The 27,815-nt window shown below is 48.4% G+C and overlaps 1 protein-coding gene across 1 annotated transcript in view; it reads left to right on the top strand.

Moving 5' to 3' along the window:
* anks1b (ankyrin repeat and sterile alpha motif domain containing 1B) overlaps positions 1–27,815 on the top strand; it is a gene marked incomplete at its 5' end in the record, with an annotated part of 204,047 nt that overhangs the window by 103,482 nt on the left and 72,750 nt on the right. The window contains 5 exons of the mRNA XM_080491747.1: positions 2,857–3,043; positions 19,576–20,216; positions 20,579–20,701; positions 23,201–23,270; positions 24,885–24,991. Coding sequence (XP_080347873.1) covers positions 2,857–3,043; positions 19,576–20,216; positions 20,579–20,701; positions 23,201–23,270; positions 24,885–24,991 — 1,128 coding nt within the window. The remainder of the gene's footprint in view (positions 1–2,856; positions 3,044–19,575; positions 20,217–20,578; positions 20,702–23,200; positions 23,271–24,884; positions 24,992–27,815) is intronic.

Here is a 27,815-nt window from a genome sequence, read left to right as displayed (position 1 = left end):
TGTGTGTGTGTGTGTGTGTACTGAATAAAGGAAATTCACCTTTCCCAACCAGGTGAAAAAGGAACAATAAAGAACAACTTGCTGTGTTGAACCTCAGTTCAGTTTCTTCTCTTCAGTTATTAGAAATCAACTGGAGGCTCCTGATGGTGCAGCAGCAGATAAAAGATGGAGAGAGAAAGATGAGAAAAGAACGAGGCCACGATACAGGGTTTTCACTTCATACCCAACAGCTTACTGTCCTACTTTACTCCTTCTCCTCCTCCTCCTTCTCATCCTCCTCCTCCTCCTCCTGCTCCTTCTCCTCCTCCTTCTCCTCCTCCTCCTTCTCATCCTCCTCCTCCTCCTCTTGCTCCTTCTCCTCCTTCTCCTTCTCCTCCTGCAACTTCTCCTCCTCCTTTCACGGGTTGGTCGACCGTCTTCTTAAGCTCCCCTGTAAAGTGGGCACAGGTCTGAATTACCGGGGAGTCGTGGTTCCAGAGCGCCGTCACCCACCGAGCCGCCCTTCCCTCGCAGGAGGTTGGTGGTGTAGGCGATCTTGGCCCCATCTGAAGGATACTTGGAGGGTTGGAGGTCGAAGACGTGGCGGCACTTTAGCAGGAACTGATCGCAGAAGCCTAATTCCCCGGCGTATGGTTCTGGTGGGGGAACAAGGCCTCCTTGCCGGGGGAAGAGACGTCCAGGCCACCGGAGGGGTGGGTGGCACAGGGAGCCGACGCGAAGCGCCGGGTGCAGCGGCCGGAGGCTGCTGGACCAGCCGCTGGTGGATGTGCTGGATGGAGGCGGCGAGCTCCTGCAGCAGGCGGTGATGCCGACCGAGTAACGCCCCCTGGGAGGAGAGCGCTTCCACCACCGGTCCGAGGTCTGCTGGGTTCATGTTTTTGGCCAGAAGATTCTGTTTCGGCAGGGGGCCGGTGAGCAGTGTTCAGAACCCAGAAGCAGACCAGGAGGCAGAGCGGGTGCAGTACTCAATTCATTTATTTTAAACTGCAAGACCTGGACGTGGGAGAGTGAGGACCCAGGAGTGCAGAGCGCACGGGCGAGGAGACCGCAGCTGGTCGGGGGCCGCTCAGAGAGAGGAGCCGGAGAGCACTCGAACGAAACTGACCACCTACCTGAGGAACTCAATCTTCTGGCATCAGCTCCGCCTCGCTGCCGTGCTGAAGAAGTGGAGAGAGTTAGTTAGATAATCACCTGCAGGTGTGTCAGGAAGGATCTGGAGCTGGTGCGAGGTGTGGCTCCTCACAAACAAACCCTCAACAATCCCAGAACAACCCCCCGACAAATCCAGAATCCCCCCAACAAACCCAGAACAAACCCTCAACAAACCCAGAACACAACCCCAAAAATCCTAGAACCGCCCAAACATATCCAGAACAACCCCCCAACAAACCCAGAACAAACCCCCAACAAACCCAGAACAAACCCCCAACAAACCCAGAACAAACCCTCAACAAACCCAGAACAACCCCCCAACAAACCCAGACCACAACCCATAAGAAACCCAAAACAACCTCCCAACAAACCCAGAACAAACCCCAACAAACCCAGAACACAACCCCAACGAACCCAGAACCACCCAAACAAATCCAGTACAAACCCAAAACAACCTCCCGACAAACGCAGAACACAAACCCAACAAACCCAGAACACAACCCCAACAAACCCAGAACAACCCCCCAACAAACCCAGAATGAACCCCAACAAACCCAGAACCGTCTAAACAAACCCAGAACAAACCCCCAACAAACCCAGAACAACCCCAAACACAACCCTAACACACCCAGAACAACCCCCCAACAAACCCAGAACAAACCCTAACAAATCCAGAACTACAAGTGATCAGTTTCAGAGCAGGTCTGATCAGAGATTTTACTTAATAAATGATGATAAATTATGAAGTTTTAGAGGGAAATATAGTGTAATTATGTAATAATCAGGTTCCAATATTAGATCATATCGATCAGTTATAGAGAGACGTACTGAGACAAACAATTCAAAAAGCATTACATTTTAAATAAAAGTTATTTTCATATCAAATTTAATTTTGCTGATTACATTTAGAAATTTATATTCTTTTCATTTTGACATTCTTTTTGCTGAAATTTTTTTTTAATAAAGTTCCAGTTGAAAGAGGAAGTTGATGGTTTTTAGTGGAAGCTGACTTTTGGTAGTCGTTTCTTTAACGTGGTCTTTAACCATTTCTAATTAATCATAAAATAATTATGAATGAATAATTATGACATGACGGTGTGTGTGTGTGTGTGTGTGTGTGTGTGTGTGTGTGTGTGTGTGTGTGTGTGTGTGTGTCACGTCTTTATTCCCTGCTGCTTCCACAGTGGAGAATCCTGAAAGACTCCCTCCTAACACACACACACACACACACACACACACACACACACACACACACACACACTGAGCAGCAGGTTGTTGAGAAGTCAAAAAGCCTCATTATGCACAACTGTTCACCAGTGGACAGCTTCAGTCTGCGTCTCTTCCTCCCGCCTCGCTGGAAGCAGCCATTACTCTCTGTGTGTCTGTTTCACTCAGCTTCTCCCGTGTTTTTCTGATCCATCCATGTTTTGCTAAACACCAATTCACACAGAAAAAAGATCTTTCTGACTGAATGAGTCAACATCGTTTGACTTTTTCAATACGGGAACTTTTCATATTTGCATAAAACAACTTCGACTTGCAAACAAGCAGCTGAACAACCTTAAGCTTCCACAAAGGAGGCGAGTTGAGATGTTTGTTAGTGTTGGTTCCCCGGGCCGAGTGAGAACATCCTGGCCTGGTGGAGTTTGCATGTTCCCCACTGTGTGAGTTTCTAACCGGGGCTCCTGTCCTCCCTGCCGTCAGCCCAAGCAGCGTACCTCGCTGTCCTCGTCGCTGGATGTCCAGAGGCCGGTCAACCACAGCTGTGAGCCCAGCGAGGTGAGCTCCTCCCTGGGCTACGCCAGCTTCAGCACCAGTCCCCCCGCCAGCCCCCCCCTCAGCCCCAACCAGGAGGACTCCGCCGGCTCCAACGACGACTGTCAGCTCACAGGTAGGACAGGTTTCTGCTTTACAGGTAGGACAGGTTACTGCCTCACAGGTAGGACAGGTTACTGCTTTACAGGTAGGACAGGTTTCTGCTTTACAGGTAGGACAGGTTTCTGCTTTACAGGTAGGACAGGTTACTTCTTTACGGGTAGGACAGGTTACTTCTTTACAGGGAGAACAGGTTACTGCCTCACAGGTGGGAAAGGTTACTGGTTTACAGGTAGGACAGGTTTCTGCTTTACAGGTAGGACAGGTTTCTGCTTTACAGGTAGGACAGGTTACTTCTTTACGGGTAGGACAGGTTACTTCTTTACAGGTAGGACAGGTTACTGCCTCACAGGTAGGACAGGTTACTGCTTTACGGGTAGGACAGGTTACTGCTTTACAGGTAGGACAGGTTACTGCTTTACAGGGAGAACAGGTTACTGCCTCACAGGTGGGAAAGGTTACTGGTTTACAGGTAGGACAGGTTACTGCTTTACAGGTAGGACAGGTTACTGCCTCACAGGTGGGAAAGGTTACTGGTTTACAGGTAGGACAGGTTACTGCTTTACAGGTAGGACAGGTTACTGCTTTACAGGTAGGACAGGTTACTGCCTCACAGGTGGGAAAGGTTACTGGTTTACAGGTAGGACAGGTTACTGCTTTACAGGTAGGACAGGTTACTGCTTTACAGGTAGGACAGGTTACTGCCTCACAGGTGGGAAAGGTTACTGGTTTACAGGTAGGACAGGTAACTGCTTTACAGGTAGAACAGGTTACTTCTTTACAGTTAGGACAGGTTACTGCCTCGCAGGTAGGACAGGTTACTGCCTGACAGGTAGGACAGGTTACTTCTTTACAGTTAGGACAGGTTACTGCCTCGCAGGTAGGACAGGTAACTGCTTCACAGTTATGATAGGTTACTGCCTCACACGTGAAGACAGACGCCTCTGCCCTCTGACCTCTCTGTGAGGACGAGTATCAAGTACACAGGAAAACAACAATAAATGGTTGGTTGGTGGGTGGGTTGTTTGATTGGTTGATTTGTTGGTTATTTGGTTGGTTGGTTTATTTTTTAGTTGGTTGGCTTGTTGGTTGGCTGGTTGGTTGGCTGGATGGCTGGTTGGCTGGTTGGCTGGCTGATTGGCTGGTTGGTGGGTTGGGTGGTGGGTTGGTGCTCCATCTCTTTGGTGTGGTTGTTGCAGTACCTCCACTAGTGGGCAGTGCAGTGTCTGTCGGGAGGCAGCACATCTCCGTCTTGATGCCCACGTTGTAGATGTAGATGTTTGTTTCTCCGCACACATTCGTCTTTCCTCCAACTGTCCTTATGTCTCTTTCCTTTCTTGTTACTTCCTCGGGTCTCATGTGAGCTTCTCTGCTCATCACTGCCTCCACTGGTCATCAGAGGTTTTACTACACATCTGTAGCTCCATGAAAACCAACCAGACTCCACAGAGTGAACGCAGGCGATGGACAGAACGCTGAGTGTTCACTCAGAGGAAACCAGCTTCACTCCAGTCAGACTGGAGACGTTCTGTCGGCAGCAGGATTCACTATTTCTCTCATATTTCAGGGAAATATATTTTAACACTTCTCACCTCATTTCTTTTCCATTCTGCCGGATCTCAGTTTAGTTTGGAAACCAAATGAAACTTTAATCCCTTCGCCTCGGGTCACAGGAAATTGAAATCATATTTCTGCCACTGTCAAACTTAGAGTCCCACACCTTAGAGCGGGTAGTGGAGTGTGTGTGTGTGCGTGCGTGCGTGCGTGCATGCGTGTGTGTGTGTGTGCGTGCCTGCGTACGTGCGTGCGTGCGTGTGTGTGTAGAGCAGAATCAAGGACACCTCTGAAGGTTCTACTGTAATGTAAGATATGTATTCTACTGTAGTAGATGCTTTAAGTTCTGAGGTGGGACTCTACCTGGTCTGCGAATGGATGGTTGTCCTGGTCTTTGATTGGATGGTTGTCCTGGTCTGCGATTGGATGGTCGTCCTGGTCTTTGATTGGATGGTTGTCCTGGTCTGCGATTGGATGGTTGTCCTGGTCTGCGATTGGATGGTTGTCCTGGTCTGCGATTGGATGGTTGTCCTGGTCTGCGAATGGATGGTCGTCCTGGTCTTTGATTGGATGGTCGTCCTGGTCTGTGATTGGATGGTTGTCCTGGTCTTTGATTGGATGGTCGTCCTGGTCTGCGATTGGATGGTTGTCCTGGTCTGCGAATGGATGGTCGTCCTGGTCTTTGATTGGATGGTCGTCCTGGTCTGCGAATGGATGGTCGTCCTGGTCTTTGATTTGATGGTCGTCCTGGTCTGTGATTGGATGGTTGTCCTGGTCTGCGAATGGATGGTCGTCCTGGTCTTTGATTGGATGGTTGTCCTGGTCTGCGAATGGATGGTCGTCCTGGTCTTTGATTGGATGGTCGTCCTGGTCTGTGATTGGACGTTTGTCCTGGTCTTTGATTGGTCGGTTGTCCTGGTCTTTGATGGGACGGTTGTCCTGGTCTCTGATTGGACGGTATTTCTGTAGACGTCACTGCAAGGATCAGTATCTGAATAAAAAACTGTATTTCTCTGCTTTCTGATACTTTTTCATTCCGTGAAACTTAAAACAATAGAAACGTTTTTCCACCAAATGAAATGAATCTGGGGCAGAAAAACCTCTTCGGCGTTTGACGTGAGGATCAGAGAGCTGAGGTAACATATAGTTCTGCCATCAACTGTAAGAATAATTTCACGTTGTGTTCACAATGTCTCACTCCGGCTGGATTTCTCAATTTGAGCCTGGAGTCTTTCTGAGAGATATCTGTTGATTTCTATTTATTTGCTGAGCGCTTCAGGGAAACGACAGTGGTTGAAAAGCTTCTCTGTGGGTTTGAGACCCTGGGTCCAGGGAGGACGGCGAGGTGTCTTCCCTCAGTAAACCCGAGTGTCTCTAACAGGATTATTCATGCCGATGAATCTCATCAGCAAAATAAATCACATGAGACGTTTGTTGATCTTTTCCAGTCTGAGATCAGTTCAGCTCAGAATTAGCATGCAGGCTCGTTTCAGGGAGAAAAACTCTGCCGACGTCAGCAAAACGAATAACTAATGTAAGCGAGCGCCGCGTCCCTGCGAGGCGTCCTCTCACTGTCACACTGCCGCGGCGTCGTCTCATGATTCTCCCTCCTGCCGAGACGCAGAACTTTTCTGCACCAACAGGAAGATCGCGGCTAATGAACGAGGTGTTTCCTCCCCAGAGTTTCTAATCAGGCCAGCGAAGCTTCAAACCTCCGCACACGCACTTCTCAGCTCCGCATACATGCTGAATAATCCCACTGATGTTTTCTGCTCACGTCCCATCAGTGAGACGCTTTGAACTGACGCTCGTCTCTCGACCTGAAAGCACCAGAACCCGGCTTTCTCCTTCCCCGCTGGAGGGATCCAGATAGTTTCACTGGACTGAGATCGTTATATAACCTGTAAGGGCTTTTCACACACACACACACACACACACACACACACACACACACACACACACACACACACACACACACACACACACACACACACACACACACACACACACACACACTGATGAGCTGAAACAACGGTTTACACGTGTCTAGTGGAAGCGCATCGTTTTTGTGTTTTCATTTCAGAAAAGTTCTGAAAAATAATGTCGTTTCCATGTTGGGCCACTAGCTGGAGCTGTTGTTTGTAATGAAAGCACACACACACACACACGCACGCACGCACACACACACACACACACACACACACACACGCACGCACGCACACACACACACGCACACACACACACACGCACACACACACACGCAGCAGAGAACAGTCGGCTCTAAACAGGAACAGCGGGAGAACACAGACATTCTTCTTCTTTCTCTGTGACTTTCGTCACCTCAGTCACGCCTCTTCATCAGTCTCCACCGTTGCCATGGTGATGAAATCACATGGTGTTGATTGAAACCTGTTGATTGAAATGATTTTTTTTTTATTTTGCCAAATAATTTTTTCCTTGAATTCTCCGAGACGTTCTTCTTGCTCTGCAATCGTAGCAGCTTTCGTTTGTCATACAGTGACATCTAGTGGTCACAGATGGTATGTACAGGTATATTTTGACGTCTAAAGACAAACTGTACGATTTTCAGCCGTCTGAGACAAAAGATCGGATCCTGGATCCATGTGACTTATCGTCCGGAAAACACTTTAAATGAAACTCAGATAAAACGAGTCGTAAAATCTATATAGGATATAGATTGTTACATTAGTCAGAGTTGTTTTTACCTCCACCCACTAAATGAAATGAGTGTGAAGTCATTCAGTCTGAGTTGTGGTTGTTGGTTCGATTCCCCCTCTCGCCGTGTCCTCGAGTTGCTGCTGAATGAAAACCGTGTGTGAATGTGACTCAGTGCGAAGCGTGCTGGGACGCCACGGCGCGCACACGCCGCACAGCCTGGACTCGAACCGGCGAGGGCGAACCACTCCCCCACCGCGCCGCCCACGTCGCCCCAGTGTTTCAGTCAATGAGCCAAAGCGACGATTCCCCCCTGCTGGGCGCTAACAGCCCGACTGTGACTCAACACCCAGTTACCGAAATAACCCCGGCGGGTTTGATACCTCAGCAGTTCTGCAGAGCGAAGCTGAAAGCTCCTGCCTGGAGAAGCAGATTATGTGTAAACACTGCGGCATCGTCTGCATCCCACTACCCGTTTCTCCGAAACCAGCCGCCGTTATTTCTCTCGCCACAAATAGATCGGCAATATTTCTGCTTTTAATTTACTTTTCTATGGGTTTTTTTTTGCCTCCTCCGTCTTTCTTCTGCTGCTCCGCTCATCCCTCCTGCTCTCCTGCACTTATTAGCTTTATAAGGCCCATTGTGGGGTTGCCATGGTAACAAGTGGCTTACAGAGACAGAGAGAGAGAGAGACAGCGCGAGAGAGAGAGAGAGAGAGAGAGAGCAAGAGAGAGAGAGAGAGAGAGAGAGAGAGAGAGAGAGAGAGAGAGGATATATGTATGTGGGTACAGAAGGCAAAGAGTAACAGAATTCAAAAGATGCCAGTGGAAAAGAGAGTGGGTGGGGGTGGGGGGGGTGGGGTGGGGGGGACGAGCAAAATTCAGCAAAAAGAGAGAATGAAATGTGAGATTTGTGGATTGAGAAATGAAGACGACACTTTCCCTCCTTTCCGTCCTCCTTCCTTTTCAATCTTTTGCTTTCAATCTTTCAGTCAACCGATCGTCAACCGATCGTCAACCGATCGTCAACCGATCGTCAACCGATCATCAACCGATCGTCAACCGATCGTCAACCGATCGTCAACTGATCATCAACCGATCGTCAACTGATCGTCAACCGATCGTCAACCGATCGTCAACTGATCGTCAACCGCTCGTTAACTGATCATCAACCGCTCGTGAACCGCTCGTCAACTGATCATCAACCGATCATCAACCGATCATCAACCGATCATCAACTGATCGTCAACCGATTATCAACTGATCATTAACCGATCGTCAACCGATCATCAACCGATCATCAACTGATCGTCAACCGATTATCAACTGATCATCAACCGCTCGTGAACCGCTCGTCAACTGATCATCAACCGATCATCAACCGATCATCAACCGATCATCAACCGATTATCAACCGATCATTAACCGATCGTCAACCGATCGTCAACCGATCGTCAACCGATCTTCAACCGATCGTCAACCGATCGTCAACCGATCGTCAACTGATCGTCAACCGCTCGTTAACTGATCATCAACCGCTCGTGAACCGCTCGTGAACCGCTCGTCAACTGATCATCAACCGATCGTCAACCGATCATCAGCCGATAGTCAACCAATCGTCAACTCAACCGATCGTCAACCGATCGTCAACCAATCATCAACCGCTCATCAGCTGATCATCAACTGATCATCAACTGATCATTAACCACTTATTAACTGATCATCAACCGCTCGTCCACCGATCATCAACCGACCGTCAACCGCTTGTCAACCGATCATCAGCCGATCGTCAACCGATCGTCAACTGATCGTCCACCGATCATCAACCGATCGTCAACCGCTTGTCAACCGATCATCAACCGATAGTCAACCGATCGTCAACCGATCATCAACCGCTCGTCAACCGATCATCAACTGATCGTCAACCGCTCATGAACCGATCATCAACCAATCATCAACCGATCATCAACCGATCATCAAGCGATCATCAACCGATCATCAACCGATCGTCAACCGCTCGTTAACTGATCATCAACCACTCGTCAACCGACCGTCAACCGCTTGTCAACCGATCATCAGCCGATCGTCAACCGATCGTCAACCGATCGTCCACCGATCATCAACCGATCGTCAACCGCTTGTCAACCGATCATCAACCGATAGTCAACCGATCGTCAACCGATCATCAACCGCTCGTCAACCGCTCGTCAACCGCTTGTCAACCGCTCGTCAACCGATCGTCAACCGCTCGTCAACTGATCTTCAACCGATCGTCAACCGATCATCAACCGATCATCAACCGATCGTCAACCGCTCGTTAACTGATCATCAACCACTCGTCAACCGATCATCAACTGATCATCAACCGCTCGTGAACCGCTCGTCAACTGATCATCAACCAATCATCAACCGCTCATCAGCCGATCATCAACTGATCATCAAGTGCTCAACCGATTGTCAACCGATCATCAACTGATCATTAACCACTTATTAACTGATCATCAACCGATCATCAACCGCTTGTCAACCGATCATCAACCGCTCGTCCACCGATCATCAACCGATCATCAACCGATCGTCAACCGATCGTCAACCGATCATCCACCGATCATCAACCGATCATCAACCGCTTGTCAACCGATCGTCCACCGATCATCAACCGATCGTCAACCGATCGTCAACCGATCATCAACTGATCATCAACCGCTCATGAACCGATCATCAACCAATCATCAACCGATCGTCAACCGATCATCAACTGATCATCAACCGCTCATGAACCGATCATGAACCGATCATGAACCGATCATCAGCCGATAGTCAACCAATCGTCAACTCAACCGATCGTCAACCAATCGTCAACCGATCGTCAACCAATCATCAACCGCTCATCAGCTGATCATCAACCGCTCAACTGATTGTCAACCGATCATCAACCGATCATCAGCATTAATCCAGCCTTACACAATAACCCCCATCGCCGCTGGGCCCTGCAGCGCGGCCTGCAGGTGTCAGGCACCTGAGTGGGCGGCCGGACAGAAAGCAGGACTATTTATAATCTGCATCCAGCGCCGAGCTGCCGCTGCCATGGCAGTGGAGCTTTACGTAACGCCGGACACTGCAGGACAAGATTCTCCCTCGGTGCAACGCAGAGCTCTGCAGAATCCAACCGCTGTCCTCATGAATAATGCAGCCGCCCCCTCCTGACAAACTGCAGGTCGTCACTGAGACGGAGGGAAACTTCACAGCTTCGCCTTCGTCTTTTCAATCATTCCTAGTGTCGGTTGTTGATTGAAAGAATTCAACAGAAGCTCTCATCGTTTGAAAAATGTAGATGTGCCAGATATAAGTTTTGATTATTATTGTTTCTAATAGTAATAATAGTACTACGAATTATTATATTATATTATCCATCCATCTTCTACCTCTTATCCATTCCCGGGTGGTGGGGGTGTCAGTCTGAGCACCGTCACCCAGATCACATTGCACCCATTAAGAACCTTCCTGCAGGTGGAGAGCCCACGAGAAGGTGGCGCCCGGTGTGGGACATGAACCCTCTACCTTGAGACTGAGAGTCTCATGCTCTACCTACTAAGCTAACTGCGGTCTCTATTATATTATATTATATTATATTATAAAACTAAAATATCTGGAAGTGACACAGTTTCAATTAAATGATGTAAAAATGTAGAGTTTCAATTCTACTGTAAATGTCCCTGTTTAGGAACAGAAATACCAGAGAGCAGTTGTTTCATTGCACACATACGAAGGTTCCGCACGAGGAGGCGTCGGTGAAACTCCATCAGGTCCAACCTGACGGGCGGAGGCTTTCTGCTTGAATTGGTTGGAGTTTGAAGGCGTGTCAGAGAGAAAAAGAGAGGAATCCACAGTGATGAAGAGAAGAAGAAGAAGAGCTGGACGCCTTAAAGATTCACTCCCAGCAGCATCAACATCAGTGATGGCGGTAACACCTTGATTAGTAACGTGTTACTCTCAGGCCCGTTTATACGACAACGAGTACGAGTGTATCTGCAAAACGTTCTTCCCTTTTGGGGGGTCCGTTTCCACGGCATCGTTGTTCTGATCCACTGTATCCGTGTTTTCATTACAAAATCAAGCAACAGCGCCCTCCACTGGCCCGGCAGACTAACTACATTGTTGTCAGTGTGTCTGCTGCTGCAGTGGAAACGCACTCCTTTAGGTACTCCCTTAGGCGCTGTCATGTGAAGCGTTGACGCCTCATATGACCACTTGTTTCAGTAATGAGTAATCTAACGCATTACTATTTCCAAACCAGTAATCAATATAAAGTTACTTCTGCAAGTCACTGTGAGTTACTATTGTAGTTACTATTGTAGAGCTATTATTGTAGAGCTACTATTGTAGAGTTACCATTGTAGTGTTACTATTGTAGAGTTACTATTGTAGAGTTACTATTGTAGTGTCGCTATTGTAGAGTTACTATTGTAGAGTCACTATTGTAGTGTTACTATTGTAGTGTTGCTATTGTAGGGTTACTATTGTAGAGTTACTATTGTAGAGTTACTATTGTAGTGTTGCTATTGTAGAGTTACTATTGTATAGTTACTATTGTAGAGTTACTATTGTAGAGTTACTATTGTAGAGTTACTATTGTAGTGTCGCTATTGTAGAGTTACTATTGTAGAGTCACTATTGTAGTGTTACTATTGTAGTGTTGCTATTGTAGGGTTACTATTGTAGAGTTACTATTGTAGAGTTACTATTGTAGTGTTGCTATTGTAGAGTTACTATTGTATAGTTACTATTGTAGAGTTACTATTGTAGTGTTGCTATTGTAGAGTTACTATTGTAGAGTTACTATTGTAGAGTTACTATTGTAGTGTTGCTATTGTAGAGTTACTATTGTAGAGTTACTATTGTAGAGTTACTATTGTAGTGTTGCTATTGTATAGTTGCTATTGTAGAGTTGCTATTGTAGAGTTGCTATTGTAGAGTTACTATTGTAGAATTACCATTGTAGAGTTACTATTGTAGAGTTGCTATTGTAGAGTTACTATTGTAGAATTACTATTGTAGAGTTACTACTGTAATGTTGCTGCTGTAATGTTGCTATTGCAGAGTTACTATTGTAGAGTTACCATTGTAAAATTACTATTGTAGAGTTACTATTGTAGTGTTGCTATTATAGAGTTACTATTGTAGAGTTACTATTGTAGTGTTGCTATTATAGAGTTACTATTGTAGAGTTACTATTGTAGTGTTGCTATTGTAGAGTTACTATTGTAGAGTAACTATTGTAGAGTTACTATCATAGTTTCTTGTCTGTGCAGCTGCTTTATTATTAAACAGAACCTGCTGCTCCTCCAAACTGACACAGACACAGGCAGCATGCAGCCTGACCTGACCCGCCCCCTTCTCCACTCTCAGCCAATCACAGGCCAACCCGCTCTAACGGTGTGTTCAGGTGACACAAAACAATGGGAACAAACTACCGTCATCAATAAACCTTAACATTTCAACAAGAACACAACTGCAGAGATGTTTAACTCTTTTTGTAAGTTTTTTCTTTTTCATTCAATCAATCAATCAATGAAAGACTATATTTTCTCCCAGAGGCGGGTAATTAAAAGGTGGCATAGCGCAGGTAGTGCAAATAAATAAATAGATCAATAGAGCAACAACAGACTATAACTACATCTCCGGGTAAATAAATACCAGTAATAGTAAAAATCTGATAATAAAACCGTGATTCAGATATATATATATATATATACAACAAAGAATGAAGGTCAGAGGTTAGAGTAGGTATAAACATGGTGCAGGAGGCCGGAACCAGTTGTCCTTTTTATTTTGAGACGTCGGGGCAGTGTGGGCAGCTGTTGAAAGTAACTAAAAAGTTACTTGTAATCTAACTTCGTTACTTTTTTAAAAAGTAATCAATGAACTAAATTACTTTTTAGAGGAATAACTACTAATCAGTAATCTGATTACTTTTTCAAGGTAACTGTGGTAAAAATGGTCAACATCCGGCAGGTGGAATAGAAAATGAGACGAATGAACGAATGAATACGGCAGAAAGAAAGAAAGAAAGAAAGAAAGAAAGAAAGAAAGAAAGAAAGAAAGAGAAAGAAATCTACTTTAAAACCAAATTTAAATTTTAAAATCTTGCGTTTCAAATGACTTTCAGTGTTTGTATATTTGGTATTCGTCTGCTGCTTTCTCTTCATATCTGGAGAGAAAAGACGCAAAAATCTATAAGTACATTGAGTGAAATCTGATCGTGTAACGAAGCGCTGATCTAACTCATGGGAGGATTGTGGGTAATAGACCGTTTCATAATCAATTAATATGATCAACAAACCTTCATCTGATGCTACATTTCATCGGGATTTATATTCATTTTCGAGCTTCGGTTTCTCTTGCATTGTCACTGCGATGCGCTGGTTACCATGACAACCAACAAGCCAGTCGTTAGAACCAAACCTCACAGTTGACTTTTCTCCCACAATCCTTTGCGCTGTCCGTGGTTTCCTCTAATATGGCTGGATGTCATTTCTCTCTTCTGGAATTAAAACTGATTAAAACACACGAGCAGCAACTTTTAAACCTTCAGCTAATGAACGGGACATTTCCAGTGTGTGTGTGTGTGTGTGTGTGTGTGTGTGTGTGTGTGTGTGTGTCTGTGTGTGTGTGTGTGTGTGTGTCTGAGTGGCTCTATGTTGCTGATTGATGCATTCAATGTATTTGTTTTGTGTGTGTACATTGTACAAGAGAGTGTGTACATTGTACAAGACGTGTACGGACCTAATTACACACAGATTTTGCACATATAAATCCTTCTAGTTACAAAGAAATCGGTCAGTCGACACAAAGTCTCGGCCAATTCTGCAACAAACGTGTTGTTTACACACAATATACTACACACACAATAATTTGCTGTGTACATATAGAATCTAACTTTAGTCACAGATTTTACTATTGTCTCACACACACACACACACACACACACACACACACACACACACACACACACACACACACACACACACACACACACACACACACTTCTAAACAAATATATGATTTATTATTCATTAACAGAATAACCCCTTCAGATCTACATTAGGATTTGGTAGAAAGATAAATAGATTCCCTTCCCTAATCGTTGGATGAAAGCAAGAAACAATAAAGTCAAAAGTATACCAGTAGTAAGGTCGCTGAGGGGATAGTAATAGATATTGGTACCTTCATCCGCTTCCCCTTTATGTTGAAATAAAATCAGGAACAGTGAAAACACACGGAAATGAAAATGACAGGACTCAAAATGAAACAACAGCAAAGGGGCGTTTAAACACGGGAGCAAAAGAAGAGTAAGTGTTTGTGACATGCAGATTCCAGAACAGGCAGATGCAGCTGTGTGACAATCCGCTTTCGTATTGGTAAGGTAAGACATTCAATAGAGGAGGAAATTGTTCTTAGGCTATAAGTTAATTTCTGTATTATTGAATCGATATGAAGTTTAAGAGTCATGGTGAATCCAGGTAAACTCCAGGATACTTAAATTTGTCATCTTTTTGCAGTGGCGTGCTGTCAAAGAAGGTGATTGGCTGATTGTCAATTAATGGCACATTTCTATGATTAAATAACATATATTCCTTTTTTTGATAACCTTTTTTGAACCAAAGTCTGACTGTAAAGAATGATGAATTAAGGAGGGGTCAGTGCTGGATCAATAAATCACAGTATCGTCGGCATATAGGTGAATTTGTGAGGTATGGCATATTTCTGGTGGATCATTGATATAGATGGAGAATAACAGAGGACCAAGAAGAGAACCTTCAGGTACCCCTTTGTCTGTGATTTTAAATCAACAAGCCCTCCAACTCAAATGGCCAGACTGGTCGTTGTATTTCAAGCTCCAAAATACGACCTCTCAAAACACTAAAATCTGTGATGAAAGTAGGAAGTGGCACCAGAGTGAAGATGGTTGAGACAGCCTACTGGCACACAGCTGACCTAGTAGTAGATCGTGATCGACAAGATCAAACGCTCTAGAAAGATCAATAAAAATAGCACCGGTTTGCATATTGGAATCGAAAGAGGATAAGGGCACCTGGAGTTATTCTTAAATCTGGATTGATCAGGGGAAAGGATATTAATGTTGTTTATATATTATGATCATTGAATAAGGATGATTTGTTTCAAATGCCATGACAACACTGTTAATAATGGAGGTCAGTTGAGTTGTTTATGTTAAAACAAAACAGCTTTACAAATAGGTAAATAGGTAAATACATGTATATAGAACTAAATGAAGGCGTGAATGAACTGGTGTGATCATGATTTTAAAATGGCAGGAGTGTGCAGGTCTGACGCAGCTCTAATATCTAGTATAATTATAAAATACTGCAATACCATGAAATCTCTACTCCAGTAAAGCTTGTTTGTGGTGTGTGTGTGTGTGTGTGTGTGTGTGTGTGTGTGTGTGTGTGTGTGTGTGTGTGTGTGTGTGTGTGTGTGTGTGTGTGTGTGTGTGTGTGTGTGTGTGTGTGTGTGTGACCCACTCAGATATGACTCTGAAGCTGTGATCAATCGAGGTGATCGGCTCGGCTCTGACTCGTCTCCTCGCCGCCGGCCGCTCGTCCAGCCTCTGCTTCCCACCCACTGCGTTGGTTGTTGTGTTTATCCGCCGCACACTCTCCCCTCACTCTCCTCGAAGGTCAAAGCGGCTCGGCGGCCCGGGGGAGATGCCGCCGCCGTGTGATGGCAGCTCTGTTGCCATGGCGACCGTTGGGTTCACCTGTTGCCAGCAGTTATCATCATTTGCTCAAAAAAGAGGAGGAGGAGGAGAGAGAAGAGAGAGACGCATAAAACTTCAAGAAACGATTAAACCACATGATGCCTTCAAGGAGCCTTCACAATGTAGGAAATTACCGCTTCAGTGTGTTTAGAATATCGACTTACAGTTATCGGACCGACAGTTACTACCTTTAATTCAATGAAACGGTTGCAGAGCTGCTGTGGCTCTCGGTCCCGCGCTGCCTGCAGCAGTAAACCTTTTCTCTGGAGTTTAAAGGTCGTTTATCTGTTTTAGCTTTAGCATTAGCCTCGTTAGCTCACATGTGTCTCTTCTTCACTACAATGTAAAAAGTCGACGGAATAATGTTTTGCTCAGGGATGGAACCGTTCACATTCAAACCAATGTGGCACCAATACCCGGTACCTGGGAACCGATACCGGTACACAATGGTACCGATTTTCAGAACTTTTGTGTGTTTATGTGGTAATGAATGTTTTGTAATGAACGTGTTTAACAATGAAATCTCCCAAAAAATGTCAATTTAACATATTTAGTTCTCAATATATAAACTTTAATAAATAAAAAAACATCCAACGGCTTGTATTGTAACGTTGCAGTTGTTTCACAACTTTATGCAGTGTTTTTTCTTAATAATATAATAATAATAATAAGAAGAAGAATTTCATCCTGGGGCGGAACGGGTTGGGGCATGGCGGGACGGGGCAGGAAGGGGTGGGGCAGGACGGGGCAGAGGGGGACGGGGCGAGATGGGTTTTCTTGTGGTCCGACTGAAAAAGTTGTGGATGATATGAAAAAAAAACACGCCCACTTGCTACGATTTACCGTCTCCCCTCTGTTGAGGTACCGAATACTGAGGAAGGGTCTCAGGAGGAGGAGCTACAACGCAGCCGTCTGCTGATTGGTCAGTGACCATCGTCACTCTGGACTTGCCCTCAATATTTTAATATTTCATCGGCCGTAACCCTCCTGTTGTTGTTTGCATAAGCCGCTTTGCTCACTGGTTGTTTAGTTAACTGGTTTATTGAGACGTCGGCGCTCCACTGCCCCCTGGTGTTCAGAAGAGGTGCAGACACTCCTCTCAGTAACAGGAGGAGCGGAGCTTCAGCAGGAGCGGGACGCTGCTGCTCACAAGCAGAAAGTTTTCACTGTGTCACGGAGAACAAGGCTCACAGCTTTAATTGGGCGGCCGCGGAGCTGCAGCTGGATGAAGCTGGCCCCTTCCTCCTCCTTCGCTCAACGCATCCCCGTGTCGTTCTCAACCACGCCGACATCTTAACCGTACTTTCTGTGGTGGGACGGCGCCACAGAGTTGGGTCTGGGTGCGCTTTGCCTTACCGTAACCTCCTGTCCCGCCCTGCTCCGGCACAGGCTGCGGGGGAACCGCGGCTATTGATGTTACGAAACAGGGTACCACTTCATTTTACATGAATCGGTACTCAGTAGTACCGACGGAATTCACGGTGCCTATAAATGTACTGAATTTGGTCCTATCCCTCATTTTACTATTATGTTGGACGTTAAATGGTGTTTGAACGTGACTTACCGGGATGTTTTGCTTCTTCTGACCAGGTTGGTTTTGGTCAAAGGAGACGTCAGTTTATGAGCCGAGTGTGTGACCTTATGTCATGGTTTGTGTGGATTATAATCCCACTGACAACTGACAGCAGTGTGTGTGTGTGTGTGTGTGTGTGTGTGTGTGTGTGTGTGTGTGTGTGTGTGTGTGTGTGTGTGTGTGTGTGTGTGCGTGTGTGTGTGCGGTCAAATTCAGTTTTGGGCTTCATGCAATGATTCTACTGACAGCTTTGATTACAAGACTGTGGAGTCTGCATTGCATGTGAAAACACACACACACACACACACACACACACACACACACACACACACACACACACACACACACACACACACACACACACACACACACAGATTCAGCTGAAAGTCACTGCTTTTATTGTTTCTGTTCAATAAATGACGATAAAACACTTCATGATGACGAGTTGATGAGACAATAAACAGCTGAGGGGATTTGTGTGTGTGTGTGTGTGTGTGTGTGTGTGTGTGTGTGTGTGTGTAGTTGTGAAATCATGTTTGTTTCATCCACTCGTCCTCAAATTTTAATGGACCATCAAGCGTGGCACTAAATGCCGTTTTCACTCATCAGCTTTATTTAATTTTCAATCGATGCGCTGAAACGTCGTGGTGTAACCGGCGTCCGCGGCGTCTCCGGCGTCTCCGGGGTCTCCGGCGTCTCCGGGGTCTCCGGCGTCTCCGGGGTCTCCGGCATCTCCGGTCAGGACAGGAAGTGAAACCTGAAGCTGCCATCGAACAGGAAGGTCACACATCTGAGCGCTCTCTGTTGCAGCTCATCAGAAAGTCAATCAGGAAGTTGTGCTGTGCTGCACAGTCACTGCCTTAATATTCAGAATCCAAGCTGCACGGATGATTGAAGGCTGACGGGAAGACGTTTCTCCTCCTGCTTCCCCTCCTGTCCCTCGTCTTCAGTTCGGGGCGACGCCTTGTCCCCCTGAGATTTACAGTAAATCTGTGAATTCATTTATCAAAACTCACTTTGTGTCTTTAGCGGATTGTTCTCTGCTTCGTGGTTCTATTCCAACAACAACCAACAGCAGCCACAAGGAGACATGGTTGGTTGGTAGAGCGTCGTCTCCCAATTGGAAGGTTGCAGGTTTGATTCCCTATTTCCACCTGCGTCCTTGGGCAAGACACTGAACCCCAAACCGCTCCCAGTGGAGTGACAGCGTCGTGCATGGCGGCAGCCCCCAATGGTGTGTGAATGTGTGAATGTGATGAACGATGTAAAGCGCTATGGAACTGCCCAAAACAGTCTTCAGAAGTGAAATCCATTTACCATTTACTAGTGGGAAACATGAAATCTACATTGTTTTCAGGATGTTGTCGCGTAAACGTGAAACTTTTCCGAAACGAAAATGCGTTTTCACTTGAGAACTTTCACTTTTCGCCGGCTTTGAGCTCAGAGGAGTCATTGAACAACGTGTGAACTTGGTCGACCACCGTGTGACTTAGTCTGGCCCTCCGGTTTAACAACTCGTGTTTCAGACGTTCTGCAGGAGTTGAGATGAGCAGCTGAGTCGGCGGAGAGTCAGGAGTTGTTTCATTCCTCCTCGGAGGAGCTGCAGGGCGGCAGGAGATGAATGACCTTCTTATCTTCCTGTTTGCAGCGTCTCTTGTTCACTGTGTTTCTTTTCCTCTTAATCTGTGAGCGACTTTGTAAAGATTACTGCGGCTTTGTGCCGCTTGTGCACATTCCTCATCTGACACTTTTGATTCATTGAGTAAATTCATTTGTTTGCACGCTTGTGGAGCAGGAAGGTTTTTATGCAAACACTGAATGTGCAGAAGGCTGATCGGTTCCTGTTTGTGTGTGTGCGCCGGCAGACGACGGGTCGTACCATCGACAGCCGCCGGCAGACGAAGGGTCGTACCATCGACAGCCGCCGGCAGACGAAGGGTCGTACCATCGACAGCCGCCGGCAGACGAAGGGTCGTACCATCGACAGCCGCCGGCAGACGAAGGGTCGTACCATCGACAGCCACCTCCTCCTCCGTCATCCAGACCCGCCACCGTGCCGGAGGAGCGCAGGAAGAGCCACATCCCCGAGGAGTTTGTAGGCCTCCTCCATGGATCGTCCCCGGCCTGCGACCCCCCCGACACGCCCTACCACCTCTACAGCCCTAAACCCTTCAAGTGCCCCCCCCCAGAGGGGCCAGGCGGCCTGCTGCAGACCCCCGACTTCAGCATCGTGATCGGAGCCGGATCCACCCAGATCTTCTCCCAGAAAGACTCGCCCCCCGCCAGGCCGGCCGGCGAGAAGCCGCAGGTGGTCTACCGGACCATCTTCCACACCAGAGTCAACCAGGACCAGAGTCCAGGTCCGGATCGGACCAGCAAGCAGCCGGAAGGGACCCGTGGATGGTCCACGCTGGGCCACCCCCCCTCCTGCTGCTTGGCTCAGAACGGGGAGGCCCCCGAGCCACAGGGGGTCCAGACCGGGTACGAGGAGAGGGCCTGCACCCTGGGCAGGATGAGGTCCGTCCCCCGCAGCGTTCTGGACCTGCAGCGCTCCAAGTCCCTGTCCAAGTCCGACTCCAACCTGGTGGCCGTGTCACCTGTACAGGTAACCTCACACTGGGGGGGGGGTCATTAGACTTTTTCAGAGCGTTTCAGTGTCGGCGTTCAGGAGTTTGAGGAGAAACGAGTTCAAACAAACTTTAAATGAAACGCCAAAGAGTTTGATCAGATAATCTGTAATCCCAGAATCCAGCTCAGCCCGTTGGAGGACTCCATGTGGGCCACAGCGTTCCTCGTCTGATCAGTCCTTCGTTAATAAATCAGGAGACGAATCCAGAATCTGTTTGATGAAAATATTCCGTCACAGATGAAACTTTGATGAGCTCTGAACGAACTTCCTCCAGTTCCAGTTTCTGCTTCTTTCCAAACTCTGCCGGTTGAAAACAAACAATTTTTTTTTTTGTTCAGGAGGAGCACAGCTGGGGGTCTGGATCTCGAGGTCCAGGTCCTGGGAGTCCCAGCCCGGGAGGAGACGTGACCCCCGGGGGCCGGCTGGAGAGGACGCCGTCGTTCACCGCCGAGTGGGAGGAGGTGAGAACGTCTCGCCGGTTCAGGGTCTTAATGTTCCTCTGCTGGCTTCAGGTTCCACCTTCAGATGAGTCAGATTCACCTTCTTCACCTGCTCATACATGAAAATGACCGTCTGCTGACCGGACGTCACTTCACTTCTCTTCATTGGACTGAAACTGAGGAGCAGCTTTAGTCTGGGAAATACAATAAATAAATAATAAGACAGAGCCGTCGTATCAAGTAGTAACATCAGGACTTCCTGGTTTTCCTGGGTAAATGCTTCATGTACTAGAACGATCTTCAAAATAATCCAAATAAAATTATATATAATCAAAGTCCAGCTTAAATTGGACTGAAAGTAATCGATTACAAATACTCTAATTGCTTCAAAACTGTGTTGATGAAAAGATGCATTCAAAGTCACGTCTAAAGTGTAGGAGATTATAGCGTCTAGTCTGATTGATATAATAGAGGTTGTGATTGAATATCAGCTAAACAGGGTATCACCTGAACAAGTACTTTTTCTTGTAATGGAATCCAGTGAAAGTGGTATAGCAGTAGTTGTACTCATCCCATCATGAAGCCAGCTGATGACTACGTTTCCTCTGACGTCTGCTTCACATATTCATTAAGGAATTACCATCTGGAACGCTCCGGAATTTCCACCAATTAAAGTGACTTTCCCGTTTAATCTCCCACTGTGGGAGGCGGAGCCAAGACGGCTTGAGGTGTTTAATCTCCCGCTGTGGGAGGCGGAGTCAAGACGGCTTGAGGTGTTTAATCTCCCGCTGTGGGAGGCGGAGTCAAGACGGCTTGAGGTGTCTAATCTCCCGCTGCGGGAGGCGGAGCCAAGACGGCTTGAGGTGTTTAATCTCCCGCTGCAGGAGGCGGAGCCAAGACGGCTTGAGGTGTCTAATCTCCCGCTGCGGGAGGCGGAGCCAAGACGGCTTGAGGTGTTTAATCTCCCGCTGCAGGAGGCGGAGCCAAGACGGCTTGAGGTGTCTAATCTCCCGCTGTGGGAGGTGGAGCCAAGACGGCTTGAGGTGTCTAATCTCCCGCTACGAGAGGCGGAGCCAAGACGTCTTAAGGTGTCTAATCTCCCGCAGTGGGAGGCGGAGCCAAGACGGCTTTAGGTGTCTAATCTCCCGCTGTGGGAAGCGGAGCCAAGACGGCTTTAGGTGTCTAATCTCCCGCTGTGGGAGGCGGAGCCAAGACGTCTTGAGGTGTGTAATCTCCCACTACGGGAGGCGGAGCCAAGACGGCTTGAGGTGTCTAATCTCCCGCTGTGGGAGGCGGAGCCAAGACGGCTTGAGATGTGTAATCTCCCACTGCGGGAGGCGGAGCCAAGACGGCTTGAGGTGTCTAATCTCCCGCTACGAGAGGCGGAGCCAAGACGTCTTGAGGTGTCTAATCTCCCGCAGTGGGAGGCGGAGCCAAGACGGCATGAGGTGTCTAATCTCCCGCTACGAGAGGCGGAGCCAAGACGTCTTGAGGTGTCTAATCTCCCGCAGTGGGAGGCGGAGCCAAGACGTCTTGAGGTGTGTAATCTCTCACTACGGGAGGCGGAGCCAAGACGGCTTGAGGTGTCTAATCTCCCGCTGTGGGAGGCGGAGCCAAGACGGCTTGAGATGTGTAATCTCCCGCTGTGGGAGGCGGAGCCAAGACGCCTTGAGGTGTCTAATCTCCCGCTGTGGGAGGCGGAGCCAAGACGGCTTGAGATGTGTAATCTCCCGCTGCGGGAGGCGGAGCCAAGACGGCATGAGGTGTCTAATCTCCCGCTACGAGAGGCGGAGCCAAGACGTCTTGAGGTGTCTAATCTCCCGCAGTGGGAGGCGGAGCCAAGACGTCTTGAGGTGTGTAATCTCTCACTACGGGAGGCGGAGCCAAGACGGCTTGAGGTGTCTAATCTCCCGCTGTGGGAGGCGGAGCCAAGACGGCTTGAGATGTGTAATCTCCCGCTGCGGGAGGCGGAGCCAAGACGGCTTGAGGTGTCTAATCTCCCGCAGTGGGAGGCGGAGCCAAGACGTCTTGAGGTGTGTAATCTCTCACTACGGGAGGCGGAGCCAAGACGGCTTGAGGTGTCTAATCTCCCGCTGCGGGAGGCGGAGCCAAGACGTCTTGAGGTGTGTAATCTCCCGCTGCGGGAGGCGGAGCCAAGACGGCTTGAGGTGACCAGCTTAGAAAACAACTATAGAAAACAACTATATATATATATATATATATATATATATATATATATATATATATATTTTTTTTTTTTTTTTTTTTTTTTTACATTATTTTAAATATATTTTCAGCTGATTTCAGGTTCAGGTGTTTTTTTATTTTCTCTTGCATCATCTTTTTTTTCATATTATATCCAAGAATTAAAAGAAGCAGGCAGTTTTTCATGTCTGTCATAAACTATAGAGATTTTAAATCCACGATAATAAACACAATAAATGAACTTATACGGGCTGATGTGTCCTGATGCGACAATGATCAGTTGTTGGACTTTTCGTCTCTCTGCCGTTTGTCCAGATCGATAAGATCATGAGTTCGATCGGCGCCGGGATCAGAGGTGGCCTGGACAAGAAGGACGACGCTCCAGGTGAACGACACACTGAGTGTGTGTGTGTGTGTGTGTGTGTGTGTGTGTGTGTGTGTGTGTGTGTGTGTGTGTGTGTGTGTGTGTGTGTGTGTGTGTGTCTAACAGTAATGACAATATGAACTCCACACAGTCGAAGCTCCGGCCGCCATGTTGATCCTCCGTTTACCTGCTGGAGCCAAAAGATCAGATTTATTAGAGAGAAACTATCCTCCACCCTCTACCTTCATTCTCCACCTCCTTCCTCCACCTTCATCCTCCACCTCCTTCCTCCACCTTCATCCTCCACATCCCCTCTGTCTCCCTCCTCACTCCTTTCATCACAGTGAATTGCTTCTAGCCATGGTTACCACCGGGGGAAAATCCACCACACACACACACACACACACACACACACACACACACACACACACACACACACACACACACACACACACACACACACACACACACACACACACACACACACACACACACACACACAGACACAAAGATGCAGACACACACTGCATGCATGTAGCTTTATGTATACGTGTTTACCCCCATTGCGTGTGTGTGTGTGTATGTGTGTGTGTGTGTGAAGTGTGTGTGTGTGTGTGTGTGTGTGTGTGTGTGTGTGTGTGTGTGTGTGTGTGTGTGTGTGTGTGTGTGTGTGTGTGTGTGTGTGTGTGTGTGTGTGTGTGGGAGGGATCTGGACTCAGACAAAGAAGCGGAGCTGCTGTGATGGTTATTATCAGCAGTCAGATGTATGTAGCAGGGTGACGCTCAACACTGAGAGGAGAGAGAGAGACGGGAGGTAGACGGAGGAATGAGAGAGAGCGAGGGAGGGAGAGAGAGAGAAGGGGCAGCTCTGAGAAAAGAGAGAGGGACGGAGAGAGAGAGGAGGCTGCAGAAGCATACAGATGAGAGTGGGAGTACTTGATAAAGAGAAATCTACAACACAGGCAGCTCTCGCTCTCTCTCCCCCTCTCCCTCTCTCTCTCACTGTCACACACACACACGCACACACACACACGCACACACACACACGCACACACACACACACACACACATACACACACACGCACGCACACACACACACACACACACACACACACACACACACACACACATACACACACACACGCTCATGGGAGCAGCCAAGCGAGAGCAACAGCTGAGCGGAGAAGCTGCTCGCCGCTGCTCGCGGATCTAAAGCGTCCAGGCTCCTCCAGCTCGTCTCCGGCAGGATTTAACCCGGGAATCAAGCTTCTTCTCTGGATACAACTTCAGCCTCCACCCCCTCCTCCGCCTCTCTCCTTCCCTCCATCCTCCTCCTCCTCCCGCGGCTGGATTCACATCTGGACGGCTTCACACACTTCCATCCCGCTGCATGCTGACCCGCTCCATCCCGCCATGCCCCTAGCCTAGCCCCCTCTCCTTCCCTCACCCCCACCCCCTCCTCCACCTTCCTCCTCCGGGTCTAGACCCCCGCTGAGAGCATGGCGGGCTCCTTCGACAGTCACTTTGCTCGCCAGAACATGATGTGGCAGTGCCAGCTGTCTCAGCCGGACTGCCGCTGCTACCGCGTGGACGGCTACTCCCTGCTAAAGCGTCTGCCCCTCCACCCCCTCATAGGCCCGCGCTGCCCCCTGCAGTCCGTGGGTCAGTGGCTGGACTCCATCGGGCTGGTCCAGTACGAGAACCACCTGCTGGCCAACGGCTTCGACAACGTCCAGTTCATGGTGAGTGTTTCTCTTCTGTTTCATCTCACTGGGAACTCAAGGAGCGAGGAGAGCCGACCTCCTCCTCTCTTCCTGCTCTTTAATGTGATCTTTTCTCCATCACTCTGATCTTCACATTCACTCCGTTTCCTCCTTTTTTTCTGTCGCTCTCTCCCTCTTTCCTTTCACATCACTGCTGCCTCTCCCTGCTGATGCCATGTGAGGTCCTCCTACGCACAGAAAATCCTCCACCATATCTAGGAGAAAAACATCAAGCTGCACACACACACACACACACACACACACACACACGGCTCGCTCTATGAAGAAAATGCATGGAAAAATATGTTATTTTACATCCGCATCTGCAGAAACTGTGTGAACCACCTGTAACCTGAAGATCATCTCCACACTCCGCCGCCCGGCGCTCCTCCGCCTGGCGCTCCTCCGCCCGGCGCTCCTCCGCCCGGCGCTCCTCCGCCCGGCGCTCCTGTGCCCGGCGTTCCTCTGCCCGGCGCTCTCTGCCTCTGTAGTGTGACGTAGAAGGAGAAACTCTCTGAGGCGTTTAGCAGAATGTTGTGCTGATTCCTGGACAGTGAAGGAGGGATGGAGGGTGAGAGGGGAGATGGAAGAGATGTGATGAAGCTTAACAAGAGAAACTGCAGCAGGGAGACGGAGGATCAGAGATGGTGACTGCAGGAGTTTCTCCTGTTTGGGGGGGGGCGGGGGGTGTCGGGAGGTCTTTAGGGGTTTGGATTCTCGTCAGTGCTTTAATACTAATTAATGTCCAATGCTCTCTGTCTCTGAGTTGAAACACACTGTAATCGTGTGTGTGTGTGTGTGTGTGTGTGTGTGTGTGTGTGTGTGTGTGTGTGTGTGTGTGTGTGTGTGTGTGTGTGTGTGTGTGTGTGTGTGTGTGTGTGTGTGTTCGCTCGCTGTGACCTGCATCTGGACCTTCAGTTGCCGCGGCAACGTGATGAAATCAGAGGATTTCTCTGCTTTATTTCTTCCACACGTGGTCACTGTTTATCTGCAGGTGTTTACTGGCAGCCGCTTCCTGCATCCGCCATGCCGCCCGCACATCATCCCTCCATCCCTCAACTATCCCACCATTCTTCCACCCATCCATCCCTCATCTATCCCATTCCCATCCCTCCATTCATCACCCCTCCATCCCCCCTCATCCATCTCTCCATCCCTCTTCCCATTCCTCCATCCATCACCCCTCCATCCCCCATCACCCCTCCATCCCTCCATCTCTCTTCCCATCCCGCCATCCATCACCCCTCCATCCCCCATCACCCCTCCATCCCTCCATCTCTCTTCCCATCCCTCCATCCATCACCTCACACTCTCAAACCTTTTAATTCAACTCTCTTCAATCACTTTTCCTCCATGAAGAAAAATTCAAAGTACAATGAGCAGCTGCATGGAAAGCATGTCACATATAGACACATTAAACACTGTACACAATAAACAGTGTGTACACAATAAACAGTGTGTACACAGTAAACACTATATACACAAACACTATATTGTGGAGGCAGAGAAGGACGAGATGGACGAAGGAGTCTAGTCGGGTTTTCACCTGTCAAACATTTCTCTCTCCTGCATCACCGCACTTCCTCTTTTCACACCTCCCCGTCACCAACACCCGCCCACACGTCACCGACACGCCCACTCCATTCTGGGTGTGAGAACCTCCCTCCAGGTGCACACCACACGCCCCTCCAAACAGGAGGTCTGCACACTCGAGCATAACGGCTGCGTACAACTCCACTGGCTGCTCCGGCATGACATGGGCAGGTTTCAGCCGGTCCACTGAAACTCGGACCCGTTTACCCCCCATGTCCACCACAAAGTTCTTCGGTCCCGCTTCCAGGACGTGAAACGGGCCGTCATACGGCGGCTGAAGTGGGGAACGGTGAGCATCATGGCGAATAAACACATATTCAGCTGCCATCAAGTTCTTTGGGACATAGGACCGGTGCAGGCAGTGATGAGCTGGAACCGGGTTGAACCTGTGGGCCGCCTCCTCAAAGACTGGCCACTTCGCTGTAACCATCAAGGGTTCTGATGGTTCTGGCAGGAACTCTCCAGGGACCCTCAGCGGCTGACCAAACACCAGCTCTGCAGACGACGAATGGAGATCTTCCTTTGGGGTCGAACGCAGGCCCAACATGACCCACGGCAGTTGGTCAACCCAGTTGCTGTCCGTGATGGTGGCTCGGAGTGCGGCCTTCATCGTGCGATGGAAACGCTCACAGTCCATTCGCTTGAGGGTCGAAAGCCGTCATCCGGTGTAGCTGCACTCCCAGGCCTTTAGCCACCTCTGTCCACAGCTCAGAGGTGAACTGGGAGCCTCTGTCCGAAGTGACGTACAATGGTGTGCCAAACTGGGCCACCCAGCTGTATATGAAGGCACGTGCCACCTCAGTAGACATTGTCGATGACAGAGGAACCACCTCCGGCCACCTAGTGGTCCTGTCCACCATGGTGAGGAGGTGAGTGAAGCCTTGAGAGGGTGGGAGTGGACCCACCAAGTCCAGATGCACCTGACCAAATCTCCTCTCAGGAATAAGGAACGCTCCAGGGGGGCTTTGATGTGACGGTGTACCTTGGACCGCTGACACGCCACACAGGAGGCCGCCCAGCTCCTGATGTCCTTCCTGAGGCCCAGCCAGACGAACTTTGCCCCCACAAGCTTCACTGATGCTCTTACGCCCGGATGCTATACAGCATGAACCGCATCAAAAACCTGCCGTCGCCAGCCAGCAGGTACCATGGGGTGGGGCAGCCAGCAGGTACCATGGGGTGGAGCAGCCCTGGAGACACGTTACAGAGG

This window comes from Lipophrys pholis (assembly GCF_963383615.2).
Source record: "Lipophrys pholis genome assembly, chromosome: 22".
In the NCBI taxonomy this organism is placed as follows: domain Eukaryota; kingdom Metazoa; phylum Chordata; class Actinopteri; order Blenniiformes; family Blenniidae; genus Lipophrys; species Lipophrys pholis.
The sequence above is the reverse complement of the archived record's forward strand: the minus strand, read 5'-3'. Positions and strand labels throughout refer to the sequence as shown.